A 19,534-nucleotide genomic window follows, 5' to 3' on the forward strand; every position below is an offset into this window, starting at 1 on the left:
GCTGTCACCCGCTGAGCCGGAGCCACACCACTGCCTCCTTCGCCTGCTCGCCAGCTGGGCGCCCTGCGGGCCTGTCCATGCCACGCACGCGCTGCCACTTTTCACCGACGTCGCCAGGGCTCTGCAGCCAGCCACAAGGCCGCCGTGTGTGTGTGTGTGTGTGTGTGTGTGTGTGTGTGTGTGTGGGCCTGGCCCGCCGATGGCATGGGGGGCTGGGACGGGTAATGGCCGAGGGAGGTGGTGGGGGCAGACGGTGGGTTCATTTCAGCATGTTGCGGGGCCGCTGGCTGGGGAGCGTCACTGCAGCAAGGTGCCCCCCAGATCACAGCCCAGCCTGCCCCCCCTCCCCGCCAAACCCCCGCCTGCAGGCTTTGAGGACAGGACTTTGTTAGCCCACACTGCAGTGGGGAGAAAAGGCTGAAATGGCGGTTGAGCTAAGGGTCTGGGCCCTGCAGTTCCCCTCAGCCCCTGGCCTCAGGCGTTTTCTGACTTTGCTGAACCAGCCTGGGGAGAGGGCGGGAAGAAGAAAAGAAAAAAAAAAAAGCAAGCGCTGCCCCGTGTGAGGATCGAACTCACGACCTTCAGATTATGAGACTGACGCGCTACCTACTGCGCTAACGAGGCGGCTGAAAGCTGGTCCCTGCCGCCGCCCCTCCAGCCCGATCGATTCGCTTTGTACCGCCTCGCCCGCGCGCAGGGTCCGGCGGCTCGGTGCCATGGGGCGGGGAGCGGAGCCGGGCAGGCGGCGGCGGGGCTCTGGCGACCTCCAGCCCAGCCACACCCGCAGACACGTGCATCCCCAGCCTCCCCCCCCGCTGCTCAGCCCCCCCCCCGCCCCAGCGCCCGGCACGCGGCTCCCTGCCGGGCACGCGACCCCAGCCTCCCCCCGACTCTCAGGCAGCGCCACGTGCCCTGCTCCCGCGCCCCTGGGGTTGGGGGGGGGCGCAGTTCGCCCCAGTGAGGCAGGGTGCGGGGCTCGCAGGGCGCTGCCAGCCCCGGCTCCCTGCAGCTCCCCGGTTCCGGGGCTAGAAGGGAGGATTCCCCAAGGGCAGGATTAGGGGCCCAGCTGCAACCAACCCCGCCCAGCAGCTGCAGCGGCCCCCCCGGCAGCTCTAAGGGGGGGGAGTTGCCTCAACTCAACCTCAACGGAGCAGCTGGCGACGAGCTCTGCTCCGACCAGCTGCTCGGCACGTGCCTCGTCAGGCCTGCCCCCCGCTCACTGCGGGATTGTGCAACGCAGCCTTTGTGGGGTTGGAAGGAACCGGTTTAGTGCCTTGGACCAGGGGCTGCAGCGGTGCATGGAGAGCGGGCGTCAGACCCCCCCCCTCCCCGGTGCTTTCTGAACTTGGCAGCACCAGGGCACCGAGCGATTCCTAGCCGCAGCAAAACCCTCGTGCATGCAGAACGGATGCATGTGGTGGGGGAACAGTCCGGTTACTTGTGCCGGTTTAATGAGCCTTGCCCGTTTTCTCCGACATCACGAGCAAGCACCGCTCCAACTTCGCACGGGCACCAGCTCGCTCCTGCCCAGGATTGCACTGAGCACTGCGTGCCAGCCTCTGCACCGAGCTCTGGAGCTAAAGGCAGAGAGGCCCGGGAAGACAAATGGAAAGTTTGTTTTTTTAAAGTCACCACAAAGAACTTTGTATGACTGTCTATGTTGTTGTTAACTGGATTGATGTTTGTTGACAGGGTGCTACTTTACATGTCTCATTAATTACGCCAAATCATTTTCCACATAATTGCACTTAGCAGGTCACTGAATAATTCTTTTTTGGGGCTTCTGATGCAGCTGCAGGCGGATGTTGAGGGCAAACTACAGTTTATTAAAGTCAAATAATCAACTATTCCGTAGAGACCAGCACACACTAGTTTAATAGAGCAAGCAGGAAGGACTCAAAATACACTTCTTCATTGACTCTTACGGTTGGCATTTTCCACCCGTGTCATTAATTCAATTTTAAAATCTTAAACCATTATTTCTGATTAAGAGTTTCTCACTTATCAATAACATCATAGAAGCATATTTTTTCATTTTTATTATTAATGACATTAATTCATAAAGTAGCCATCTCTGTACTATCCGGGGCTACATTTACACTGGCACCATTAGGACCTATATGTTTAGATGACACAGAGGTGAAAACATTCGTGCTCTGAGCTGCACTCATGGTGAATTACAAATCTCATTTTCTTTAGCCCAGCCCAGCCCAGCCCCCAGAGCCCTCAACACCTTCTATACAAGCTCCTTATGCCTAGAAGTTAGGCTCCCTCTTGCAAGTTGCAGCACATGGCCCCAGAGGGACACTCCTGCCCTAACTTGCAGAATCAGGGGCTTATATAGTAAGCGATGGCCTGTCAATTATCTCCTGGGTGAGCGATGAGCCACCTGAGGCACAGTGAAATAAAGGGTGGTATCACAAACGTATTTAGGAGCCTAATTCCCACAGATTTCACTGGCACTCACCCAAGAGACGTCACAGCAGGTGAGTGGCAGCACCAGCAGTCAAACATGGGCATTGTGACTCCAATACTCCCAACCCCAAGCATTCAAAAATCGTCAGGGTCCAAAATCATGAGATTTACAACAACCAAAAAATCAACAATAAATTTGGGGCTCTTTCTATTTTCCTTATGGTATCTGAGCCTTTCAGGTGCACTTGCACCATGTTTTTAAGGTGTTCTCCACAACCAGGAGGTTTTTGTGTTTTAAACGAAAGCTGAGATTCTTGTGCAATTACTTGGCTCCAGGAGCTGGGGGTTTAAGACAAAATATCACAAGATGTGATCAAATTATAAGAATTCACAACACTGTGAGGCTTGGTCCCTGCATCAGCCACTTGACAATATTCCCTTGTTGTATTTTCACTCAATGATGAGTAGTTGTAAAGAAATAAATTACTGAAATCCCTAAAGTAATGGCAAGATATTATGCATGGGGAACTTGTGACGTTCAGTCCATTTTAAAACTTGTTTTCTTTTCTCCTTTATTTTTTTTTAACAATCCTGGTGGCATCTAGGTGCAGACAGTGATCAGTGCTCCTTTAAAGTGTTTTGAAGTTATGGAATGGCTGATGTCCTCATTGGAGTTATCGTCTGAGTTGGTCTCGCGCCACAATAAATGCAACAGAGACCCTCAGAAGCCTCAAGCTCTTTTGAAGGTCGTGCAACAATGCTTGAAAATATACCTGCTTTTGCCTCAATGCTTCTGTCATGCACACCCCTCCTAGAGTACTGCAAGAAGAGGAAATCATATGATTAAATCAGACAGAACTGGATAATCAGAGATTGAATCCTTCATGTGCCCTCAGGGCAAGGTGTGTGTCTCTTGGATAAGCAAACTAATAAACTGTAAACCTGTGTTCCACCTGGAGCAGAATCCTTGTGCATCTGCAAACTGACCTCTTCAATTTGTGGCTACATTTATACCAACAATATCTGCAAAGCTGGTGCCAATTTTCCTTAGGTAGTATAGTTTATTTGTTTTTATTAAATGATTCCTTCAACAAAAGGGAATTTACAACAAAGTGGAGTCCGCAAGTGGGAAGCTCATTTATTCTTTGTTTAAATGCATGGTGAGTTGTGTTGGTCTCTTCTGTATCTTCTCTATGCACAGCGCTCGCCCTACACATCAGTCAACTGCTGCTGCAAAGAACAATGAGCCGATCAAGACATGTGGGCAAGATAAGGAAAAGGCTGGAGGAGATCAAGAATCAGTCAGTCAGGCCAACAAAAGCAGATTTCAGTCACAATGAAAGTGTAAGACTAGCCACTGACGCCCTCTTGGACGGTGGGATTGAATCTTATTGCCGAGCCTTAAATGAAGAAGGAGAGGTGGATTTTCTGTCATCTGTGGAAGCTCAGTACATCAAAAAAAATGCCAGAGAGCCTTACTATGCTAAAGAATCTCATGCAGAGGGGGAGACTGGACCAAGGCAAGATGATGCTGGCTCTCTTCAGTCAGGAACATACTTCCCTGCGATCTCTGAAGGCAGTGAACCAGCCCTGCTTCACCCATGGAGTACAGCAGAGAAAGCCTATCTAAAGGACAAATCCAGTGCCACTGTGTATTTCCAAACAGACAAGAACAGCAACATCAGAGACATCATACGTCGCTGCATCAACAAGACCAGTCAGGTACGGAGAAACTTCATGTTTCCTTTGGGTTTGTTTTTCTCCCTCCTTATAAATACTGCTGAATGTGGTGCTTGCTTAGAACAGGCCCTGGAGTGTTCCTTATACTGTATTCTGCCAATGCACCTCCATCTAAACAGGGGTGATGCAAGTCATTCTATGGTTGCACTAGCTTCTTTGCAGACAGAGCCCTTCACACCATGTTGTGCAAAACTACATCTGGTTTGGTTATGTGAAGGCTTTAAGGTAACAACTGTGCTGTTTGGGTTTGGGTAAGACCAAGCAAGCGCATAACAATTTCACGTATATCCCAGACTGAGCTAAATTCAAACCCAAGCCTCCAGTGATGAGAAGCTGGTACATTAATTCATTGGCACACCTAAACTCTCTTGTTTTCCATGTTTAAAATAAATGTACCCAAATAAAATAAATGTTTCCTAGCTGTACAGCCATTCTGTGTTTGGAACACCTCTGCATTACCTGTCTGACACAGATCTCTGCGTAGGCACTCTAAAAACCTTAACATGAAGCTTTGCTCTGAAAAGTGAGTGTAAGAATGACACTTACTCAACAGATGGCTCCTTGCGTATATTCAGAGCAACATCTCCTTACTTCAGTAACTAAAATAAGTATTCACTGCTCTTTTCGACTCCCCTTAGCCCTTCAGAGCCAATGCAGCTAAGGAAGTGGTTTCTCTTCTTTCTTGTGCACACAAACACATTTGTTTACTAAGTTGTAACCATGTACATCTGTGCAACCCATGAATTTGGACAGGTGTCACTGAGGTCATGATTTTAAGATAGTGGATAGAATAGGTGGTGTGAGGGTCTAATCTGCCTGTAGAACTGTTGTTACTGGTGATGGTGCAGGGGAAGGAAAGAACCAGTTTTGAATCTCAGACTCCGGGTTGAGTTTGAAGGTTTGGCAGCAGTGCTTAATTTGTGCTAGGGCTTGCCAGGACTGAACCCAGGCACCTCTAGGCTAGGCAGTTCATAGCCCTGGCACCTCTGGGCTTCCCACTTCAGTTATGAAAGAAAAAAAATTGCTTGAGCCCCAGCACCTAATTGCTTGAGTCTGGACATCTCTTTTATTACAAATTAAGCACTGGTTAGCTGTTAGAAAAAGGCTGTTAGAAAAGGCAATAAATGTGGAAGGCCCTGATGCCATTTTTACAGATGCTTTTCAGAGTAGGACTGCACTTTAATCCTAGATGTTGTTACTCGGTCACTAATACCCATAGTCATCGCTGTAATTTCTGAGTTTATAAACAACCTACACCTAGGGCTGTGAAGGGATGGGACATGTGGAATTTCTACCACCTTGCAGCTACTTTATCTAAACAGCTTGTCCTTCAGACAGGATGCACCTATTCTTGCTGCATGATATGAACAGAATAGAGTTGTGAGTGAGATGTTGATGGAGACTATTAAGAAGGCTTTCAATGAAAGTTGCCAGCGATCTTGTGCTGGAGTAGGTAGAGTCTGCAGGAGCATTGTAAGATTTGGTTCAGCCAAATTTCATTTGTGGATGGCACAGAATGTGCAGCCCAAAGGATGGTGGGGGCAAAGGTGGAGCTGGAGCATTTGTGGGGCCAGTGCAGCGTACTAGTGTAAATTAGAGGAGCCCAGAGGACTCTTTTCCTTTTGTTTCTAATCAGTTTCACTTTGAGGCTCTCAGGCACTAGCCCAGTTGTTTGGGTGTAAGCAGTGCAGGGCAATGTTTAATGCTAAATAAAATTACTTTTAAAAAATCATTGAAAAAAATTCTATTATTAGGTTTCATTAAACTTATTTTTAAAATGAAATCCAAATGTTGGTCCCAACCTGAGTCCATCCACATGCTGACAGTTATAGAATTGTGTCTTCAAGAGGATTGTTACAGGCTTACGGGGTAGCCTGGAAGAAGCTTCATTCTATCAATTCATGCTGTATGCATTTGATTTGTGGGAGAAATTCACCCAACTGCTAAACCCAGTATGTATTTTATATAAAATAATCCAGTTTTAGCTATTTTCCTATTATTTCCTGATTACTGTTTAATTATTTTTATGTAAAATATGCTTCCTCGGCCCCCAAAAACCATTTAAGCTTCTATTTATAAAATAAGTATTATATTTTACTGATATCCCAGAATCACGTATCTTTGTTCTACTTACACCAGTGCCTTTTCTCCCTAGGTTCTGGCCATTATGATGGATGTCTTCTCTGATACTGAGATATTCTGTGATGTGCTAGAGGCGGCTAACAAACGAGGTGTTTTTGTCTACCTGTTGCTTGATCATAGCAATATAAAGCTCTTCAGTGAGATGTGTGACAAGGTGCAGATTGCAGAGGATCACTTCAAGGTATCACTAACTACATGAACATTTTAAAGCCTTAGAACTTTCGTTCCTAATTTCTAACTTGTTTTGACTCAGACTACTTCCCTGTTGTACAGCTCAATGTCATGGGCATTAATCTGAACTGCAGTATAATAAGTATCTGTCTGTTCGCCGTTAGCCTAATTTGTCTTCAACTATGCAGAAGAAAACTGAATAAAATACACTTTCTTCTGTAAACAACCCCCTAGTTTATAAGTATATTGAGACTAATTAAAGATTTTCATGATGGTGTTTGAACTTCTGTTAAATTCACAAACAGAGGAAGCACAAGAACTAGGGGGCTGGGTTGTTTACTGGAAATGTGTCTTCCTGGTACGTAGTGTTTTAAAACTTACGAGCCAAAGCGTGCTCCCCTACATTAATCCAACTAACACGACTGATCTGTTAGGGCCCTGATCCTACAAAGACTTAAGCACATGTGCTTAACTTTACACCCAGCAAGTAGCGCTGTAGAAATCGATGGCACTAGCACCAAGCACAGTAGGGTCCTGGTCCATGACCTTCAGGCTTTACGGGCTAGATTCACAAAAGGACTTAGGTGCCTAACTGCCACTTTAGGTGCCTAAATCCCAGAATCAAACCTCACTGGGATTCATAAAGCCCCCGCCAAATCCTAAACTTACTTAGCGCCTAAAGTCTCGCAGTAAAAGCTTGCTAGGCATCTATGTGTCTCCCTCTGAGCATGGCACTGCATCCCCCTGCCAGGTGTCCAGACGCCTAAGCCCCAGAGAGTTGCGTGAATCTGAAGAAGACAGACTTTCACCTAACTCACCTGCAGGGCCTGAGCCAGTAAGCATGCCCAGAACTCGTGTAGCGGGTTGCGCCCCTCTAGGCGAACTTCTACAAAACAGACGAGAATGAGGGGAGGAGCGTTCCGCTGGGATTAAATAATTGTAAAAAGTCATTGGAGCAGGGGACTGGATCCTGGCTCTCCAATGTGATTGCTTTAACCACCAGGCTCCAGTGTCATTCTCAGGCTTGCTTCCTTGCACTCGCTCTCTCTCTCTGGCCCAATAATGCTGCCATTAGTTAATCCACAGTAGAACAGCTTCACCAGCTGCGAGATCTGCGGAGGGCTGTGTCAGAATATCTCACAGGCCAGTGGTTAGGGCAGTCAACTGTGGGGTGGCAGATCCGTATTCAGACCTTCTTCCTCTCAGACACAGGGGGGATTTGGACTGGGGGGTGTCTCCCAAAGCCCAGGTGAGTACCCTAACCGCTGGGCTAAGTATGAGGGAGCACCTCCCCCACTACCCTCAGCTTCTTACCAAAAGGGCGCTGGCACATTACTGCAAGAGCAGGAGTGCATCTGAAATTCCCAAGGCGAGGGAGGCCCCTCCCTGAGGCCCAGATTTAAGCTGCTATCTCTGAGACAAGAGCAGGGCTTGGCTCCTCATGTTGGCCCCTCCCATTGAGTAGCTTAGGTGGGGCGAGGAACCACTTAATGTGATAACATCTGGGAATCCCGTTCTATGGCACCTTTCTCTCCCCATTCATGGTATATGGAGCCAAGGCACCTAATCCAGACTTTATGAATCCCAGTGATTTTCTAGGTGCCTAAGTGAGGTGTAGCAATGTGCAGCGTCACCATGCTTAAGTTCCTTTGGATCTGGGGGCCCAGCTGTGTCCAAAAATTTACAGTACTACTCAGTATAGCTCCATTTTGTATAGGTTTCCATACAGAAGGCCAAATGTGTATCCCAGTTGGCTCTACCATTGAAATCAATGGCATTGGATTATGTGAAAAAGTCTAACCGAGATTTGATCTAAACTCTATGCAACAATACTTTACAGAGTTAAAATATACAATTGGAGGTTAAATAAGAAATCTTAGCAGAGGGAGGGGAAATTAAGTGATATGGGCTAGGGGAGAAGAGAAGAGAGAGATCTGTTACCAGCTAAGCTTTGCAATGGGATGATGAATTATAATTTGTGTTTACTGTTTTTTTGTCTTCTCTAGAATATTTCAGTCCGAAGTGTTACCGGAGAGGTTTACTGTGCCAAATCAGGCCGGAAATTCTCAGGACAAATCCAGGAAAAATTCATTATCTCTGATTGGAGATACGTTCTCTCTGGATCATACAGGTAAGATCAGTCATCATGTTTTCTACCTGAGGCTAATTCTATTATTTGACTTGCCATAGCACGTAGGGATTCTAATCTGGGATCAGAGCCCCATTGCATTAGGTGCTATACATCTGAAGGCTGGGTTATAGGTGAAAGTATGTGAGAAAGTAAAGATTTACTCTGGGTTATGATTCATAGGCCCTAACCACACTGAGGTACAAGACTGTTTCCTCTTAAAGTGTTTTTCTTTTCCTTCTGAGGACCATGTTATGACCATACACTGGTCAAATTGTGCTACATATACTATTTATCCTGCATAGCAAAGTTTAGCTATCATAATTTTCAGAAAAAAAGATCCCTGTCTCCAGTGGTCATGGCTATCATGCCACTAGTCATTCATGGTTATATATGGTGGCTACTAGTGCAGTCTGAATTGTGGAAAGTTCATACTAAAGCTCTGCTGCTGAGAGGAAGGATGGGGTTGTGGTTAGGGGGTTGATCTGGATCCAGTTCTTAGCGCTGCCCCTAGAGGTCCTGTGTGAGGTTTGCCACTGACTTCAATGGTGCTAAACTTTCACCCTTAATCTTTCTGAAGCTCAGCTACACATCAAAAAGATGTGATAACCCTTATTTTCCCACATCCTTTGTCTGTCTTGATTGTAAACTATTCAGGGTATAATCCCTAGCACAGTGAATTCTGTTCTCAGTTGGGACATCTAGGCACTACTCTAATACAAATAATAAACAACATTTTACACACATAACACCACTTTTGTGGTTTCAAGGCATAGGGTATATAAAGGGCAATAGGCTGCAAAGTTTGAAGTTGCTTGGTACACCTGATCTAAATATTAATTAGTTCATTCTCTATCAGTGAAAACATATGACAGCATGTCACAACCTGTACCCAATCAGAATTTACACAATGGCAAACCTATATATATATATATATATATGCTATTTCCCCCCCACAAATAAATAAAGCATTTTTAAAAACAATTTTGAAAATCTGCAGGTGGAAGTTTCCAGATAACTGAAAAATGTTGCTGGAGCCAAAACGCTTTCATGAAAACTATTATTTTCAAATATATGCTGTTTAAAAAAAATGTTAAATTTTTTTTGACCAGTTCTAGACCTGATATCCTGTCCTAGTAGAACCTGGGATCTAACTTAAATGTTCATGGTTGGTACAAAACAGATTATGGAACAGACACTGAGCAGAACTAGGAAGTTGCTCATAATACTGTGCATACCACATTTTTCTGTCATCAGAACATCACCACCAGGAGACATGTAGTACATTTCCAGCAGCTTAGGGATCTCTTAACACGGCATAGATCAGTCTCTGTTTGTTTGGAGATTCACTCGCTATATGACAAATTTGTTAGTTGAAAGGAAAGTAGAGACTGTAGCTTCCTGCCATCCGCCTTAGCAGATATGGGATGTCTAACCTTTATTTTCTGTTAATTAGACTTGTTACATCTGGCCTACAATGTTTTCATACCGATAGAACAATTACAGATAGAGGAGCGGTTTTATCGTATTGAACTAAAATAAAGTGGTACAGCCCACTTTAGTTAATGCCCCTGCCAATTCTTGCAATTTTATTATGAGTCTCACACCATTTAGAGTTTTAATTAAAGCCCCAGCTGCTAAGAATAGGAGACTGCATGAAAATCTGAGCTTTCATCTTTAAAAAACTGTTTCTAATCTTTATGGTTAGAGAGAAAAGCTTGCAAACTTGACTCAAGTGACTCCTACAGGCTCAGAAACCAGAAGGCAAAGAAAAAGATCACAAATTGTATTATTTTTTTAAAATGTCATGATTCTTGGAGGGTCTGACCAGTATAAGCACCTTAATATCAATATAAATGTGTCCACACTGTTCGTGGGAGGGGCGTGATGTACCACTTTAACTGTACCAGTACAGATAAAGTGGTACCATCTGTGTGTGTAGACAAGAGCTAAGAGCTCTGCTGGCCACAGAGACAACCAGCTGTTTTGTGTTCCCTTCTGGGCAGACTGTGAGACATGTGGGCACATACCTACCTTGGGTGCTCTTTAAAGGAGAATTCGTTTTTGTTCTTTCTACTTATGTTTTCTTTTAATCTTCTGACTGAAGGTATTGAATGCTATTAGTAGATGGAAAAAACTAACAGCGGATCCATGTTGTATGAAAGTGTGCGTAAGGAAAGCAAATGTGAGGGAATAGGGAAGGCAGAATTTTTCTCTAGCAAAGATTTTCTCTTTGCTGTAAAATGCTATCACACCCACCATTCATACTCAGAATCATGCCTTGCATTTAACATTGCTGTTGTCATCTGCTCTAACCTAAAGAGCCTTGTCAAACTGCAATAACCTTCTACTCAGCAGGTCAGCAGAGGGTGGAGTACCAAATCTTTTACAGACAGTTTAACTCCATCAAGCCCTGCCATGGTTGGTGTATTCATAAAGCTCACCATAGGCTCGCACAAGGGTTGTTTTTATAGGTTTGCTAGCTTTTATTTTGTTCACTGATAAGTTCTTTTCCCCCCACTTTCCCCCCCAGCTATTCCCAGTTAGCCCCCCAGTCTTAGCCAGCAGCTTCTACTCCTGGGGAAGAGCAATGCAAACAAGCCTTTTTGATGGGTGATGATGATAATAGAAACCCTTTTGCAATAGATGTTCATTAAGAGCCTCATTTGTGTAGGCCTTAAAACTAACACAAAAGCTGGAGCAAAACTTAGCTTCCATCTGTAAGGTTAGTTCAAATTTAAATCTGATCTCTGAAGCACCACGTACGTTTGTGGTGCTATACATGTGAGCTACAAAGGCAAACTAAAGAATTTTAGGGTCAGGAGCTGCCAGTGAAGTCCACAACAATACACCGACAGTTTCCAAATGAACTGTTCTTAGAAAGGTTAGAGGACACAGTCAAAAACACAACTCCAAGAATAAATGCAGAACAGGATGTTCTATGTGGTTACTGAGGCAAAATACTAGAATTAGGCCAGAGAAATATCTACTAAGGAATGAATTTATGAAAGTCTCAGGATGGAAGAATCTCTTTCACACCCAGTATTTCTTACTTAACATTAGGCAATGTTTTCAGACAGTCGTATAAACTGCATGCATATTCTATTATGTTTTGAATGACACTTTTTGGATGAGTTTATACTAATGGTAAAAATTACTACCTCCCCTGAGCCTTCCCCTTAGACCGGGGAACACCGTATGCAGAAAATATGCTAATGACGCGACATGGAGTTAAAAGCTAAATAATGAATTTCCAATGGAAGAGTTGGATAGTTCCGTAAAGAAAATGCAGCTATAGATAAAACTGCAGCAAACACGGTAATATAGGTTTATTATTCTCAGAACCATTACACATAAGGCTCTTTCTTTAAAATCACCAGTTCCTGCTTGCCTTATTAATTTAGTGCCCAATCCATTTCTCATTAATCAGTGGAGAGTCCCTCATTAACTTTAGTATGAGTTGGATCTGGCTGTTTCTGCTTAATAGATACTTAAATACTACAGTGTTTCTTGCAGGCTAGACAGACAAACAGACAGACATCTGTGTCCTTGCTGATACTTCAGGGGGATTACTTAGGACAGAAAAACTAGCAAGATTTGGCTCATATTTGCCACCTCTGATTTTTTTAAAACATGTATTTAATTAATTTTGATTTATATATCAAATATGTAAACCAATACCAATTATATGCGTAATATATAAACCTAGCCCAGGCTTTGGCATGTTGACAAATTTAAAATCATAAATGTATATATATCACAGATATGTTGCTAGTATTATGTTTTTTGCACAGTTCCTAATCTATTTAATTGTTAAAAGAATTGCCATGTTTTTGAGAATGGTTCTTCAGTGGATAAGTACAACAGTTAATTGGCACAGCAAGCACTGTTGAAACAGTGGATATTTATCTCACAATTGATGGTGTTCCCTGTCCTTGGAATGAGAAATGTCATCGTAATGCCTAACTACTGTGGATGATAAATACCCAAGTTTTAATGACACCTATTGTTGATTGTACATCAGATAATGTACTTTTATATTTTACTGTTACAAACTGGACAACAAATTGTTAATTACTGTGCCTTTCCTTTGAAAAGACAAGGTCAAATAACCTTATGGCCAAAATCTGATCTACCTTAAAAATGTTCTGAACCGGATTTTATATATGAATTCAATGGGATAAATGTTGGGGAAATTGTGATGAAAAAGAGGAGATCTGATGCATCTGTGGTGCACATATCCAGTCAGAAAGTATTGGGAGGCACTCAATAACTAACTATCACAAATTGTTGGATATCTATTAACCGTAATCCTCCTGGGGCTTCTTAGTGAAATGGTCCCACAAAAGGAAATAAGGAATTAATTTCTCATCTGCTAGTAGCTGCTCCTCTATTTATAGCCTCTCATTGGAAAATGAAAAATAATCCAACCGTAGAGGAATGATTCAAAAAAAATATGGGAGGTTGTGGTTATGGAAAATTAACACATCAATTATGTACCCAGCAAAATAGACAAATAACAGAAAGATGCTTAGATATTTGGTGACCTTTTATTCAATACTCAGACAAAGTACATTCACTTGCAAAAAAGCCAGTACCCTGTCCAGTTTTTTTTAATAGTAACATTTCATAGACATGCCTGATCTGTTAAATGTGTAATCGGAGACTTTATTCAATTTAATAAAATCTGTAGAAATGACGTGTCCCAGGAATTGTAATGGTACTCACGCTGTAATATGGTAACACCCTGTTAAATAGAGAGATCCGATTACTATGTTCTATGTACTATGTACTATGTTTTGTACTATGTACAAAAGCTCACTGCTGTAATGATTATAGTTTTGTTTCTGATATTTACAGGGCAAGGATTTATAACAAGGCAAGAACAGGCTTACACACATGCGCACACACACAGCCAAGCCTTGTCCTCAGTTACACTTATGCAACTCCAATTAAGTTAATAAGGTCACACAGGTGTAACTAAGGGCAGAGCTTGGCCAACACAGAATAATCACAATTTATCTGAGACCTATACACTTTTGTACTCAGAGCTGCAGAGCTTACAAACCAGCCAGCAGCAGGAGTAATTAAACCTATTCTCACAACTGTGCTGATGATGATCCCGGTACCCAAAGAAGTAAAATAGAAGCAGCAGACTCAGGCCTGTGATTCCATAAGAAACACAAGGTGGGATGAAATCCAAGTTTGCCCAGTGGAACAGGGAAGAGTGCACAGGAAACATAATTTTAAAGTGCTAGGGGAGTTTAAAGTTGTGTCCCCAATCACTAACATTACTGCAGTGTTTGGGTCCATCACTATACAATAATGTACTATCTTTATAAGGAGTATATGGTATATTCTTATATCTTAACAAAAACAGTGGTGATATAAACATTAAGGAACAACAGTGCAATGGTAAGAAATCCATTCACAGGACTTCAGGCTGGGAACTTACTGCTTGATTTAAAGTCATCACAACAGAATAGGGGGAAACTCCCACAGACTAAAACAGGAAGTAAGAAAGGGGGGAGCATGGCTCCCTCTCACAGTACTCTGGGTTACCCAATTAACCTTTTCATGACCACTTTACGACAACTGTAATATAGAAAACAAAAATCAGTATTATTAGTACCTACTGCACATACATAATGTCAGGATTAGATTTCTTCTCCCCTTTTTTTGGTTTCCATTAAAACAAACAGAAAAGGCACGTAGTGAATTGAATGCAGTTCTCATGGTAGACTTCAATCACCCTGACATCTGCTGGGAGAGCAATATAGCAGAGCTCAGACAATCCAGGAAGTTTTGGAGAGTGTTGCAGACAACATCCTGATGCAAGTGCTGGAGGAACCTACTGGGGCCATGCTCCTCTTGAACTGCAGCTCACAAACGGAAGAACTGGTAGGGGAAGTAGAAGTAGGTAGTAACCTGGGCAGCAGTGACTATGAGATGGTCGAGTTCAGGATCCTAACAAAAGGAAGAAAGGAGAACAGCAGGATAAGGACCCTGGACTTCAGAAAAGCAGACTTTGACTCCCTCAGGGAGCTGAGGGGCAGGATCCCCTGAGAGGCTAATATGAGGGGGAAAGGAGTGCAAGAGAGCTGGCTGTATTTTAAAGAAATCTTATTGACAGTGCAAGAACAAACTATCCCGCTGTGCAGAACGAATAGCAAATATGGCAAACGACCAGCTTGACTTAACAAAGTCGTCTGTGGTAAACTTAAACACAAAAAGGAAGCTTACAAGAAATGGAAGCTTGGTCAGATGACTAGGGAGGAATATAAAAATACTGTTCGATCATGCAGGAGTGATATCAGGAAGGCCAAATCACAACTGAAGTTACAGCTAGCCAGGGATGTGAAGGGTAACAAGAAGGGTTTCTACAGGTATGTTAGTAACAAGAAGGTGGTCAGGGAAGTGTGGGCCCTTTACAGAATGGGGGAAACAACCTAGACAACATCTTCATTAATGATCTGGAGCATGGGATGGATTGCACCTTAAGCAAGTTTGCAGATGACACTAAACTGGGGGAGTGATAGATATGCTGGAGGGCAGGATAGGATACAGAGTGACCTAGACAAATTAGAGGATTGGGCCAAAAGAAATCTGATGAGGTTCAACAAGGACAAATGCAGAGTCCTGCACGTAGGACAGAAGAATCCCATGCACTGTTACAGACTGGGGACTGACTGGCTAGGCAGGAGTTGGGGAGAAAAGGACCTGGGGATTAAAGTGGACAAGAAGCTGGATATGAGTCAGCAGTGTGTCCTTATTGCCAAGAAGGCTAATGGCTTATTGGTCTGCATTAGTAGGAGTATTGCCAGCAGATTGAAGGAAGTGATTATTCCCCTCTTTTCGGCACTGGTGAGGTCTCCTTCGCAGTATTGTGTCCAGTTTTGGGCCCCTCACTACAGATAGAATGTGGAGAAATTGGAGAGTCCAGCAGAGGGCAACAAAATGATTAGAGCGCGGTTCTCAACCGGTGGTACATGTACCACCGGTGGTACTTCGAAGAAGGCTGGGTGGTACGCGAGCCGTACCGCACCGCCGAATCCGCCGCCGAAAGTCCCCCCCCCGGCCAAACCCTGCCGCTGAAAAGGGGCAAACAGCGGCAGGGTTTCGGCGGAGGGCATTGTTCCCCCCATGTAACCCCGCCGCTGCCGAAAGTCCCCCCCCCCTTTTTTTTTCCCGAGTGGTACTTGGGTCGGGTCCAGTCAGGTCAAATGGTACTTGACCTGACTGTACCTGACCCGAGTGGTACTCGGGGAAAAAAAGGTTGAGAACCGCTGGATTAGAGGGCTGGAGCACGACTTATGAGAAGAGGCTGAGGGAACTAGGCTAGTTTAGTCTGCAGAACAGAAGAATGATGGGGGATTTGATAGCAGCCTTTAACTACCTGAAAGGGGGTTCCAGGGAGGATGGAGTAGGCTGTTCTCAATGGTAGTAGATGACAGAACAAGGAGCAATGGTCTCAAGTTGCAGTGAGGGAGGTCTAGGTTGGATATTAGGAAAAAAATTTCACTAGGAGGGTGGTGAAGCACTGGAATGGGTTACTTAGGGACGTGGTGGAACCTCCATCTTTAAGAGGTTTTTAAGGTATGGTTTGACAAAGCCCTGGCTAGGATGATTTAGCTGAAGTTGGTCCTACTTTGAGCAGGGGGTTGGACTAGATGACCTCCTGAGATCCCTTCCAACCCTAATCTTCTATGATTCAATTAGGAAATATGTCTAATCTGTATTTCACTATTCAGATCCCTTGATGCTGTATTTACTAAAGGAATAGTGTTTGTTGAATAAGGCTCCCACTACTATTTGGAGTGTAGGCCTTGTCTACACAGTGTTCAAACTGATTTAGTTAAACTGGTGAAGAACACTGTATAGACACTCTTCTTTCAGTGTAAAAGTGGCTCATGGGGATTAACTTAAATCAGTTGCTAATCAATTTAAGTTGAATTGATATGAGCTAGATTTATATCTATTTAAAAGTATCCACATAGCCTTTTGCATTAGTTTAACTAAACTGATTTAAGATCACTCCTCTGGCTAAAGTGATGCAACTTTGCATGTAGACAATTCTCTGTATTTTGTTTGTGATGTTCAACAAGAATAATACAACATGAAAGCCAGATGTAAAGGTACAGATTTTAAAATATTCAACCATACTTGCTGTCCAACACCATATTAGTGATACTAGCTAAGGCACAAAGGTATGTATCTTAACTGCAGGGTTTCCACTGCACACATTTGTTTTGGTTGTTGCTAGAAAGCACTTTACTATACTATCCCACTTTATTAAAAAGACCCCTGTCCCTTCACTCTTACAAGGCGGAAGAGTTGTGGGGATGGGTGAAAGACTTTGGATAGGATTCAAGTGATTGACTCTTCTGAAATAAAAGTTTAAATCTAAGAAAAGTAAAGGTCTGTACTAAAAATCTGCACAGGCAAAAGGATCGAAATTAAGTTACTTGCATCTCAGCTGGAAAACCAATCTTGTTAGTAAGTTTGGACCACATATTTCAACAATATAGCACACAAGCCCTTTGCCTCATATTTGCATTGTTACCCAATTCCTGATGGGCAAGGTTACCACTGACTTTAAGTTCTCTTTTCCAGCTTCACATGGTTGTGTGGCCAGGTTCACCGGAACTTCCTCTCCAAGTTCACTGGCCAAGTCATAGAGCTCTTTGACGAAGAGTTCCGACACCTCTACACTTTGTCCAAGCCAGTGATGGGAATGAAATCTCCAACACATACAGTGCCCTTCTTGCTAAATAAGAGCACCACGACTCAAGGCAGCCTCACTAACAGCAGCAACCCAGGAAGTGCCAATACTCCATCGGATCCATTCAGCAGCTTGTCGGCCAATAGCGCATATCCAACCAAACAACCCTCCAGAACACCCGTGTACAGCAGCAACCCAACCTCACAGTCACCACTTCATAGAGGTAACTCCTTCCCTGGCTACACCTCATTCATGTCAACCCAGCCACAGAAAATCATCCAGACCAACTTCTATCAGTGGCAGTATGTTGCTGACACCCCAGCAGTCCTTTATAATAATGTTAATATCTACAGACCTATGCAACTGAGACAAGATGATGTAAACAGGCCATGGTTAAACCCAGTGTGGAGATGACTTCACAAAGCTAACCCGATTATATAACCACCTTGTTTTTGTATTGCAAACAAATGTATTGAAGATCCATTTTAGCAATATCCTGTTCAACGGTGAACACTCAGCATCGAAATTATGTATAATACAAAACAAGTCTGCTAGTACTGAAACTTTGCATGTATGATGATATCATTTAGGAATAAAAGTAGCAGTGTTATTTAAAATGTCAGTCACGTTTATTTACCCTTGCATAATGTATTCATGGATCAATGTGGTCAGGTGTTTAGCATTGCCACTCAAATGAAAGTGGATAAAATAAGTTTATTATAATGATTTTATGTGCTAGTGAAGTCTATTTACTTGCTAAACAGACTGAATACTGGCAGCAGTAGTGCAAGCTCTCATGCCCTGCCAACATGCCTCAATCCTAACTTTGAAGGATCACTTGAAGGGCTGGGGGTAGCACAACCTCCATCTCCATTTAGTGTCTTTGACATCTCTGCTGAGATTGATAGCAAAGTTGCTGGTTGTTGCCATGCTTGCTGTGAACAGACCTGTAAACTATTAATTGGATTGAGACCAGCAGCTCATGTTATGCAGGCCACCAGAAGCCAGCAGATGGTAGCAACTTTCAGTTACTATCACCTTTGGCTAACTTTAGTTCAGTAACCTATACGTGAAAAGCTTTCTAACCCATTACCCCAGGACCACAACTGAAAACTGAAGCCTCCTGTTTAGGAGAGACTCCCGTTTCTAGAGAACAATTTTAGCTTGAAAACATTTGCATAGATTCAGGCTGGAAAATCATGTGCAGTAAAGGAGATGGACAGTCCTAAAGCGAAGTCTTATCAATCACACATCTTATAAAAATTATGCTTAAGGGGCTCTTTTCATCCAGAGGATGAATCTATTATAAATTCATGGATCTTCAAAATCCTCCCAGTGGTAACTTGGCTAATGAAATAGACAGCAATTGGCAGTCAGAGTTTTCAAAACTAAAGGGCCTGTTCCTCAGAGGAGCTGTCTGTAACTCTCATTGAAGTCAATGGCCATTACAGTGGTAAGCACCTCTAAAGATCATGCCCCAAAATGGCGTATCCTAGATTTGAAAGAATCCTTGGAAATGATGGAAGTTTCCATAATGTGAGGGAGGCAAAAACGATCTTAAGGAAATTCAGGCTGCATAGATAAACGACATTCTGCTTAACTTCCCATCTACCCCAGAACATTAGCACTCTTGGGAGAATTCTGTGCCAAAAAATAAAAAGTTCCGCACACAATATTTTAAAATTCTGCATATTTTATTTGTCAAAATAACACAATCATGCCAGTTTCAAATCATTTTGATAATTTATTTCAAAATACCTGTCAGCAAGTATATATATAACAGTACAGACAACAAAAAAGATTCAGGAAATGTTTTTTGACAAATAGATTCTTTACTAGGCATATTAATACAGAACTTTGCGTAATAATTAATTTAAACTAAAATACAGAACCGTATTTCTTGCACCCCTCAGAAGCAGTGCAAAGACTTGGGGGAGTCTAGGGTAAAGGAGGAGCTGAGGGAGAGGGAAGTAATTGCTGGGAGTGAACCTGGAGAGTTGTTGGGTATGGGTAGGCGAAGTATGGAGCAGGTTTTTTGAGGGCAGGGGGAGGGATTGTTAGGGAGTTGGGGAGCCTCCCCCATTGAGTCAGGCACATCTGCCCCTGTACCCCATCATCAGCCACCTCTCCTCTCCCCATCCCCATGTGTCCCTGCACCCCTACTCAGCCACCATCCCCCCTTCCCCATTTGGCTGGGCACCCCCACTCCCATTCAG

At 43.5% G+C, this 19,534-nt stretch overlaps 1 protein-coding gene and 1 non-coding gene across 2 annotated transcripts; one reads left to right on the forward strand and one right to left on the reverse strand.

Annotated features, from left to right (window-relative positions):
- Window positions 1-551: 551 nt before the first annotated feature.
- Window positions 552-624, reverse strand: TRNAM-CAU (transfer RNA methionine (anticodon CAU)). The gene has a single exon. It is a non-coding gene; the product is annotated as a tRNA-Met (tRNA).
- A 2,935-nt stretch (window positions 625-3,559) lies between these two features.
- On the forward strand, window positions 3,560-17,934 carry FAM83A (family with sequence similarity 83 member A). The gene is made up of 4 exons (XM_067530219.1): window positions 3,560-4,137; window positions 6,311-6,478; window positions 8,475-8,599; window positions 17,210-17,934. Exons 1-4 carry the CDS (start codon window positions 3,658-3,660, stop codon window positions 17,730-17,732), a joined length of 1,296 nt encoding a protein of 431 aa, XP_067386320.1. The 5' UTR covers window positions 3,560-3,657; the 3' UTR covers window positions 17,733-17,934.
- Window positions 17,935-19,534: the final 1,600 nt, after the last annotated feature.

This window comes from Emydura macquarii, unplaced genomic scaffold (genome assembly GCF_026122565.2).
Source record: "Emydura macquarii macquarii isolate MOO-44397 ecotype Brisbane River unplaced genomic scaffold, CSIRO-AGI_Emac_v2 contig_369, whole genome shotgun sequence".
NCBI classification, from domain to species: Eukaryota; Metazoa; Chordata; order Testudines; family Chelidae; genus Emydura; species Emydura macquarii.